Source organism: Sinocyclocheilus rhinocerous, unplaced genomic scaffold (assembly GCF_001515625.1).
Source record: "Sinocyclocheilus rhinocerous isolate Xijiao unplaced genomic scaffold, SAMN03320098_v1.1 scaffold1904, whole genome shotgun sequence".
NCBI lineage: Eukaryota > Metazoa > Chordata > Actinopteri > Cypriniformes > Cyprinidae > Sinocyclocheilus > Sinocyclocheilus rhinocerous.
Window position 1 is genome coordinate 103,929 of NW_015623687.1, and position 10,760 is coordinate 114,688.

A 10,760-nucleotide genomic window follows, 5' to 3' on the forward strand; every position below is an offset into this window, starting at 1 on the left:
TGTGTGTGTGTCTGTGTGTGTGTGTGTGTAAAGCATGTTTTTGCTCCTGTGATGAGAGTAGAGAATGGCTCCAGCGGTCTCGAGCTGTGTCTGAGTGTTGTGTGTCTCTTCAGCTCTGTTTGTGGAGAACGTGCTGTCGGAGGTCAAGGGTCAAGCGGCGCTCGTCTCCACTGATATGACTGGAAGTGTGGCTCTGGAGCGGCTGCTCTCATTGGCCAGTCCCGCTCAGGTGGCTGGTGTGCTGGCGGAGCTGGGAGGAGAGACGGGGTCAGAGTTCAGAGGCGTGTCATGTGACCAGTGCGGGGGTCATGTGATGGAGAGCGCGCTCAGACAGGCCCACCGCTGGAACGGTGAGAGTATCTGATCATTATTAAGAATAATTATTATTATAATCATTTTATTGAATATTTATTATTAATGGGGTGCTATTATACTTTTTCAACTTTAGTTAGTCTGTAATGTTGCTGAGCATAAAAAAAATCTGCAAAGTTACAAAGCTCAAAGTCCACTTCAAAAGGAGATATTTTATTTAACAGAAATCACTTTTCAAAAACTACAACGAACGACTCGTTTGGACTACAACGCATATTTTCCGGGATTTGTGATATCACAAATACAGACGAATGGGACGAGACCTGATTGAGCTGCACTAGAGAAGGCAGCGAGTGTTATCACTATGTCGGAGACACGCTAGCTTTCCTTTGTAAGCTTGTTCTTTTTGAAGCTGTGCTGGAGCTGTATGCGTTGCGAGAAGCTCTGAAGTGAGTCAGTCGTTCTGTCGGAGAGTGTTTCTCATGATCAGGTGTGTTTTGTGAAGAGGAGGACTCTGACGTCACACCGGAGGACGAGGAGCATTGTGGGATGCTGGAGGCTCAGGTGAAGCGTGTGTGTGGAGTCGTCAGAGAGAGTCTGCTGGAGTTCCTGAAGGATCCGTACGGATCGCATGTGCTCCGGACACTGGTCCAGGTTCTGAGCGGATCTCTGAGCCGAGACGCAGCTGCTGCTCAAACAGGTCAGAAACACACTTCACAGCAGACTGCTGCTTTCTCGCTGTCTGAAGTGAGGCTCTGTTCTCCTTCAATATGATGCATCTGATCATTTCTATTCTTTTTCTTTTTTATTATTTGCTTCTGTTATCAGCCAAAAACATTTAAAAAAATCCTAATAATAATAAAACCATCTGATATTCTTTTTTATTTTATTTATTTATTTATTATTTAGATTTGCTGCTTTTATAAGCTGAAGAATACAAAAAAAATCTTAATAATAATAATAAAAGCATCTGATAATTTTCTTTTATTTTGTTCCAAAAAAGCACAAAAATTATCTGTATAATAATAAAAGCATCTGATTTTTTTTATTATATTTAAACATTTTTTCATTTGCTTGCTAACAAAAAATAAATATTAATAATAATAAAAGCATCTGATCATTTTTTATTGTTCTTATTTTTTTCAGTTGCTTCTGTTATCAGCCAAAAACCACAAAAAATAATCCTAATAATAATAAAACCTTCTGATATTCTTTTTATTTATTTTTTTATTTGCTGATTTTATAAGCTGAAAAATACAACAAATCTTAATAATAATAAAAGCATCTGATCATTTTCTTTCATTTTGTTCCAAAAAGCACGAAAATTATCTTTATAATAATAAAAATTTGTAATTTTTTTTTTTCATTTGCTTTTGTTATCAGCTAAAAAATTATGATAAAAGCATCTGATATTTTTAAAAATATTTAAACATTTTTCTAATTTGCTTGCTAACAAAAACATCTTAATAATAATAAAAGCATCTGATCATTTTTTTGTTTTTATAATTTTTTCAGTCACTTCTGTTATCAGCCAAAAAACACAAAAAAAATCGTAATAATAATAAAAGTATCTGATATTTTTTTATTTAAAAAAAATGTTTCATTTGTTTGTTAACAGCCAAATAATAATAATAATAATAATAAAAGCATCTGATGTTTTTTTTTCATTTGCTGCTGTCAGCAAATAAAACACTAAAATAATCTTAGTAATAATAATAAAAAAAGCATCTGATAATTTTTTCAAAATAAAAAAAAAACATTTCGTTTGCTTACTAACAAAAAAATCTTAATAATAATATAAGCATCTGATAATTCTTTATTGTTCTTATTTTTTCAGTTGCTTCTGTTATCAGCCAAAAACCACAAAAATAATCGTATTAATAATAAAAGTATCAGATTTTTATTTTTATTTTTAAATGTTTCATTTGTTTGTTAACAACCAAAAATAATCATAATAGTAATAATAAAAGCATCTTATACTTTATTTTAAATATTAAAAAAATAAAAAATTTGCCTGCTAACAAAAAACATCTTAATAATAATAAAAGCGTCTGATAATTTGTTATTGTTTTTATTTTTTTTCAGTTGCTTCTGTTATCAGCCAAAAACCACAAAACATAATAATCTGAATAACAATAAAAGCGTCTGATGATTTTTTTCTTCTTATGTTTCTGTATTTTGCTTGTGTGATCAGGCAGAAAGCAGAAGAAGCCCAAAGCGGAGGTGCTGGATTTCGAGATCCCCGTCTCGTTCTGGTGGGAGCTGAAGCATCTCTCCGAGCGTCTGCTGGAGAACATCAACGGTAACCATCTGAACACCTTGTGTTTGTGTTTGTGTTGCTCCTCTTCATCTTCATCTTCATCTTCACCTCAGTCTGCGTGACGAACACCAGCGCCAGTGCCGCTCTCCAGACGCTGCTCACCGTCTGTCACAGGAAGAGACCCCTTCTGTGCAGGAAGCTGATCAAGGGCATCATGGGATACCTGGCGTCGCTCAGCTCGGCTCCTGGAGTCAGGTGAGGTGGACGAGGAGGAGGGATCACGTGATGATGCTCAGTTTAGCTTTCAAAAAAGAGGACAGTGGGGGCAGGATGGGTTTGAGGGGGTTAAAGTAGCAAAACATGTAATTTCCATATAGGGGTGTGCGATATATATCGTCTCCGGTAATATCGTAATTGTTGTTTGAACGATGTGCGATTTGACATTATCGAGTATTTTGCAAAAACCTTTCAAAACTCGCCTACAGAGTGCATGCATAGATTTAGAGTGCGTTCTTTCTCTGCATGATTCAGTATTAAAATGCATTTAGAATGATCACAACATTCAAGACATGGGGACGGAAAATGTGCATATTTATGAAATTTCATATAGTTAATCAATATCGCACAGAGAGTGCCGTTTTTATCTCCAAAGATTACCATGATTGCAAATGTGATATTGATTTTTTATAACAGTTCAATAAACAAGTTAATGTTAAGAGACACCATATTGCCTGTTTTTTAATAATTTAAATAATTCCAAACACAGCCACAGCACTGTTTTGTGTCTCTGAGCAACATGACGGTGATTCGTTCCTGAATGAATCAAGTGAATGATTCGGTTCAGTCGCAGTGACTCACTTATTAACAGTGGCTTGCTGCCACCTACTGGCGGGTTTAATTTCACATTTAAAGTACCTTTTATTATTTAAATGATTTCGAATAACAGTATTCAAGGTTTTATGTTTAATATATCAACACATTATTTATGCATTTGTAATTGCAGGTTAAATGCATTCATGTCTTGTGTGTAAACGCATCTAAATGCCTCTTCAGACGCAGCTTCTGTGTTTCCTCTGCATTGCAAAGATGAATTGATACTGATTTAATTTGCTTGCTAACAGCCCAAATGTCTTATTATTCTAATTCACTGATTAAATGTAAGAATTTGACTCAAAAAGATAATGCACACTTTTAGAAAAATATATAGGTATAAGGTAAAAATGCCCATAAAAATAGTCCTTAAGATACCAGCACAATAACACACTCTAATTATGGTTATGGTCGAGATATTATTTTATGGTCACCCTAATGATGCTGAGATGCTGTTTCTGCTTCAGTCCGCTGCTGGTGTTCTTGAAGGACCCTTCCTGCAGTCACCTGATGCAGACCGTCTTCAGTTTCTCCCAGAAGGCTGTGCTGCGAGACATCTACAGGAGCCACCTGAGGACGCAGCTGATGCCTCTGGCCCTTCATCCCATCGCAAACTACACCGTCCAGAGCCTGATCACAGCTTCGGCGCGCTTCAGAGTGGTACAGCCCTTCGCAGGCTCCTTAAAGCAACACTCCACTATTTTTGAAAATAGACTTATTTTCCAAACTCCCCTAGAGTTAAACAGTTGAGTTTTACCGTTTTCGAATCCATTCAGCCGATCTCCGGGTCTGGCGGTAGCACTTTTAGCTTAGCTTAGCATAGATCATTGAATCTGATTAGACCGTTAGCATCTCGCTCAAAAATGACCAAAGAGTTTCTATATTTTTCCTATTTAAAACTTGACTCTTCTGTAGTTACATCGTGTACTAAGACCGACGGAAAATGATATTACGCAGCGCCTGAAAATAGTCCCAGCTAGGTAGCTTCCAATAAGACTATTTTCAGGCGCTGCGTAATATCATTGCGCCCAGTTCACCCAAAAATGAAGATCTGTCATTAATTACTCGCCCTCATGTCGTTCCAAACCCGTAAGACCTTTTTGATATTAAGATATTTATGATGCATTCCGAGACAGCAAGGATCCTAACACGATCAACGCACAAAAACGTAAGCAAGGAGATCGTTAAAATAATCCATGTGACATCAGGAGATATCAGAGCGCTCTCGGAATTCATCAAAAATATCTTAATTTGTGTTCCGAAGATGAACGAAGGTCTTACAGGTTTGGAACGACATGAGGGCGAGTAATTCATTTCTGGGTAAACTATCCCTTTAAAGAGTCTCGCATTTAGTTTGATTAAATATTAATTTCATTAAATATTAATATAAACTATAATAGTGTCTGCATACTAAAATATCACTGAACAGTGGCTAATAAAAATGACAAAAAACAAGAAAATGATTAAAACTTGAACTAAAATTAAAATGAAAACGGAACATAAAAATACAAGAACTTTTTCAAAATATTAATGAAAACTATAGTAGTGTCTTGATATTAAAATAATACTGAATTATTTTAAAATAACACTGAATGATGGCTAATAAAAATGACACTAATATATACACTAATTCATAATCAGTGAATATCACGCATTTATTGCTTATGATGCACCTTCGATGAACTGATAATGTTTACGTTAGGGTTTATATATTACAATTAGGGCTGTCAGTCGATTAAAATTTTTTATTTAATTAATTACATGATGTGTCTATTAATTATTCTAATTAATCGCAAATTACATTTAGCTGTGAAAATACCCCCAAAAGATTATTTAAAGAAATTTTTGTGTTAAATGAGAAAGTATTAAGTAGACATTACAAATAGTAGCTTTAGAAAGAAATATTTTATTTGATTCAACATAAAATTTATTACACATAAACGTTTAGGCTACAACGACCCAGCATAAACTATGGAACATAAAAGAAGATAATTTGAGAAAAATCTCAGGTTTTTTTTCGTTAATGCAATAGAATTCATTGATAACCAAAACAGCTTTGTTACAACAGTCTTCAAAATACCTTCTTTTTTGTTCCACAAAAAAATCAAGTCATTCAGGTTTGAGTAAATGATTACATAATTCAAATTTTTTGGGTGAACTATCCCTTTAAAGTTTTTTTTTTTTAATGAAATGATACTCTAAATAATAAACTAAATCTGCCTGCAGGTGGCAGTAAATGTCTGAGTCATTCATTCATTCGATTCGTTCAAACGGCTGATTCATTCAGGAATTAAGTAAACGACTCTCTTTATGAATGGATCTTTGAATCATTGATTCACTCGATTCCTTCCTGCATTTTTGGAGTTGTTGTCCTGCATCATATTTATCAACAGTCAACTGTATGAAATGCAAGTAAATATTTTAATCGCGTTATTTTTTTCATAACTAATTAATTAAGTTATAATATTTTGTAGATGGTTGTAAGATGCATATTTTATGTCTTGCATCTTTTTAAATGAGCAGCTGAAGTATTAAAGCTAATGCATTTCAAAATAAGAGTCCATTGTTTATGTTTAAAAGTCCCTCATTATGCACACATATATATATATATATATATATATATATATATATATATATATATGCGCATGTTAATTTAAAATTTTTATTTTTTTGCATCTTTCCTTTGAAATGTGTCTTTCTATCATGTGCTCAGTTCCTGAAGATCTTCGATGAGCTGATGGAGGGGTTCGAGGCGATTCTGGCCGCGGGTCACATGGGTGTGGTGGTGCTGATGGTGGAGAGCTGTGTTTATTGGGAGGAGAAGCAGAATGCACTGCTGCAGCGCCTCCTGCAGGTACACACCAGCTACTGCACTGACCTCTGACTATAATCAGCCTACTACTGTATTTCAATGCTATATTGATCTGCTGCTGCCATGAAAATACCGTATTGGCCCGAATATAAGACGACCCTGATTATAAGACGCCCCCCCTTTTTCCAGATGTACCTTTTGGAAAAAGGCTTTTTTTTTTCAGACGTATTTCCAAGAAAACAATATCGTCTTATATTCGGGACAATACGGTACGTCTTTAATGATCACAAGGTTGTTATAGGTAACTTAAACCATCGAACATTTTGGCTGCTTGAAATAAAATTAACAAAAAAAAATGAAATATAAAAAAAAACTTAATTTTGAGTTAATTTAACTTGATGTACTAAAATAACTAAAACTGAAAAACATAAATAAAAAGTTATAGACATACTTTAAAAAAATCTAATAAATGAAAATTTTTTTTTAAAAATTACTAAAACTTGAAATAAAAAATATAAAAAATACAAAAATCCTTTTAAAAAATTATAAAAAATACAATAGTATCTCTATACTAAGCTAGCACTGAACAATGGCAAATAAAAATAACAAAACACACAATTGCTAAAACAAAACAAAAATTTAAAAATACAAAAACTTTTTCAGAATTTTAATAAAAACTAAAAACAACAAAATTACTAAAACTTAAATTTAAAAAAATGAAAATGAAAAACAAATAAAAATTAAAATAACAAAACATACAATTGCTAAAACTTGAACTTAAAAAAAATTTAAATGAAAAATGTAAAAATACAAAAACCTTTTCAGAATATTAATAAAAACAGCAAAATTACTCAAACTTAAATGTAAAAATATGAAAATGAAAAACAAATACAATTTCAAAATAATAATAAAACCTAAAAATAAAAACTGAAAAAGTAAATAAAAACTGAAAATTTAAAAATACAAGACCTTTTAAAAGATATTAATAATACTGTCTATCTACTATCTTAATAATACTAAAATGACACATGAACGGTGAAGTGTATAATTTGGGCACCCAAACAAAATTGCAAAGCTACTATAATATTACTCTTACAACTTCTGCATTGTACAGTATGCATACTACTCAGTGTGCTAATGCTGTCTGTGTGAAATACCTGGATGACCAACTACATTTATCAGAATGTGCAGCATAAACCCAGAGAATGCATCCTACATCACACATTTGTATTGTTGATTTATGCAAACTATTTCTCATTCTATTCTTCATAAGTAGTTGCCAGTGTGCAGTATGCAGTACACTGGTGTTTCATTTGAGCTTCATTTCCCATCAGGCATTTCACTGCAGTGAACCAGCCTCTCTGCAGGTCTCCTGTCTGCCTCTCTTTCTGTCCTTACTGGCGTATGAAGTGTACTACAACACCGAGACAGCAGAGGGAGACGCCGTCACACAGGTGCTCCGTCACACACTTGTTCAGTCTGCAGCGAAGGCTGGAGCACTCTTTCTAGTTTTACAGCATGTGTATTGTGTGCAGTGTGTGAACACAGCTGTGTGAGATACCGTATCCCACAATGCAATGTGTTGTGAAATGCATTTGACTTGATCTTCCAATGTGGCAAAGAAGCAGAAGTAACATCAGCCACGAGTTTGACTGGTTAATGATGGTTAAAGCTTTCAAAACTGCATTTTTACACATAAAAGTGCATCATTTTCAAGTCTAACTGGATGCCGCTGGGCTGCATAATAGAGGAAAAAATGACATTGCAATATTCAGTTTTTCTGTGACATGAAAAATATTTTGAGTCAGATAACCTGAATGGCTGTATTTGGAAAGAAGGAATAATTTTTCAACGATTGCAGTGATTTAGTACCGTACTGCATCTGCAAATCCATAGAAAATATATTTTATAGAAAAAAATGATAATGACATTGATATATACATGCATACAGTATTTTTTTTTTCTATAAAACACACACATATATATATATATATAGAAATGTATTGTAATAATGTTGTTCTGCTTTAAATAAAAATGAGTATTTAATAAAATAAATATAAATAATTTCATTTTCTAGTAAAACTGAAAAATTACAACATTTATATATACATCTCAATTTCTTTATTTTCAAATATTAAACAACATTTATATATATATATATAGAGAGAGAGAGAGAGAACATTTTTATATTTTCTATAGAAAATAAACAATTATAAAGCTTAAACATTATTTTTTTGAGTGCATACCATCCTTTATTTCTATTGACATTATCAAAAATATTTAAAAAAATAAAAATAAATAAATGTATTGTAATAATGCTGTTCTGCTTTAAATAAAAATGAGTATTTAATAAAATAAATAGAAATAATTTCATTTTCTAGTAAAACTGTAAAATTACAACATTTATATATACAGTACATGTCAATTTCTTTATTTTCAAATATTAAACAACATTTATATCAAGCTTTTATTTTTGGTGGTTTTCCAGCAAATAAATAAACTCACAGCACATTTATTTGTTTGTTTGTTTAATACACAGCCGTTACGATTTGATCATTTTGAATATCAAATATATGAAGTTTAAAGCGAGCGCTTAATAAATGAATGATGAGGTCATGTGTCAACATTGTATCAAGCTACTGTTTGAAATGTTTGTGTTACTGTGCTGTTTAAACAGAGGTGAAGTGTGTAGTGAGTAGTATGCAGTATGCAGGTAACATGGACTCTGTGCTTTTAGCCTGTGCAGCGCTGTCTCTCCGTATCTTATCACGGATCGCGGCTGGTTCAAGCTCTCGCCGGATTCAAAGATCGATCCGTCCTGATGAACAGCCTTCACGGGCTCGGCTCCGCTGACCTGCTGACCCTCGGCACTGACCGCTTCGGCAGCCACGCGCTCCAGAAGCTGCTGACCGCGGCCAGCGATAAGGGCAGAGGAAAGATCTTGAGAAAGCTGGAGGTAAAACATCACAAACTCATATGTGACCCTGGAGCACAAAAGCAGTGTTAAGTCGCTGGGGTATATTTGTAGCAATAGCCAACAATACATTGTATGGGTCAAAATTATACATTTTTCTTTTACGCCAAAAATCATTAGGATATTAAGTAAAGATCATGTTCCATGAAGATATTTTGTAAATTTCCTACCGTAAATATATCAAAACTTAATTTTTGATTAGTAATATGCATTGCTAAGAACTTCATTTGGACAACTTTAAAGATGATTTTCTCAATATTTAGATTTTTTTGCACCCTCAGATTCCAGATTTTCAAATAGTTGTATCTCAGCCAAATATTGTGCTATCCTAACAAACCATACACCAATGGAAAGCTTATTTATTCAGCTTTCAAAATTGAAATCTTCCCCGCAGGAGCTTTACGTTCAGCTGGCCTGTTCCAGCTGCGGCAGCCGTCTGTTAGAAGCCGTGTGGAACAGCGCCACCGTCAGCCAGAGACAAAGCATCGCTGAGAAACTGGGTGAGATGACTTTTACATTTCATTTCACGTGCTTTAAAGAAATAACTGTTCAGCCGAGTTTGTTTCCTAATCAGATTTGTAGAAATGTAGCATTGCATCAGTGTCTCAGCAATGGATGCTCTGCAGTGAATGGGTGCCGTCAGAATGAGAGTCCAAACAGCTGATAAAAACATCACAATAATCCACAAGTAATCCACAGCACTCCAGTCCATCAATTAACATCTGGAGAAGACAAAAGCTGAAACAAATCCAGCATTAAGACGTGTTTAACTAAAATACATTGAGTCCATAATCCATAATAACGCGTCCTTTCAGTGAAAAAGTGCATCTGCTGTTGTCTCTCACATCAAAATCCAGCCACATATGTGTTTAGAGCTGTTTAAACGCTGCTTGATCTGTGCAGATTTCTCTCCTGATTCAGACCAGAACACTTTTTCACTGGAGGAAGCGCAGTGATATTCTGCAGTAACTCAGAGAGACTTTAAACAAACTGTGATCGTTTCCCCTGAACGACACCATACAAGTTTTAGTAAGTGAGGAGTTTTCACTGAAACCCTCTTGAAGTTGCATTTTATAAATAAAAACATCAAAACTGCTACAGTTGCGTATCTCTATGCACACAATGTGCATTTGACTTGACCTTCCATTTCTAGTGTGGAAAATAATCCTTTGGAAGCTTGGAAAAAAAAGAATTAAAAAGTTTATAGCTTTTTATCTCACAATTCTGTCTTTTTTCTTGCAATTCTAAGTTTATATCTCGCAATTCTGACACTTTTCTCTGAAATGCAAGTTGATACATCGCTATTCTTGAATTTATGTCTGCCAATTCTGAGTTTATACGTCACAATTCTAGAGTTTATACGTCACAATTCTAGAGTTTATACGTCACTATTCTTGAGTTTGTTGCAATTTGAGTTTATATCACAAATCTGAGTTTATATCTCGCAGTTCTTGAGTTTATATCTTGCGATTCTTGAGTTTGTCACAATTCTGAGTCCCGCAATTCTTGAGTTTCTTTCGCTATTCTGAGTC

General features: G+C 34.0%; 1 protein-coding gene across 3 annotated transcripts in view; it reads left to right on the plus strand.

The window, feature by feature from the left end:
* Window positions 1-10,760, plus strand: part of nop9 (NOP9 nucleolar protein) — an 18,296-nt gene that overhangs the window by 3,201 nt on the left and 4,335 nt on the right. For all 3 annotated transcript variants that reach the window (XM_016541046.1, XM_016540971.1, XM_016540895.1), the window contains 9 exons: window positions 114-350; window positions 818-1,012; window positions 2,507-2,614; window positions 2,686-2,827; window positions 3,910-4,102; window positions 6,156-6,296; window positions 7,589-7,708; window positions 8,992-9,210; window positions 9,623-9,728. In XM_016541046.1, the coding sequence (XP_016396532.1) occupies window positions 114-350; window positions 818-1,012; window positions 2,507-2,614; window positions 2,686-2,827; window positions 3,910-4,102; window positions 6,156-6,296; window positions 7,589-7,708; window positions 8,992-9,210; window positions 9,623-9,728 (1,461 nt within the window). The remainder of the gene's footprint in view (window positions 1-113; window positions 351-817; window positions 1,013-2,506; window positions 2,615-2,685; window positions 2,828-3,909; window positions 4,103-6,155; window positions 6,297-7,588; window positions 7,709-8,991; window positions 9,211-9,622; window positions 9,729-10,760) is intronic.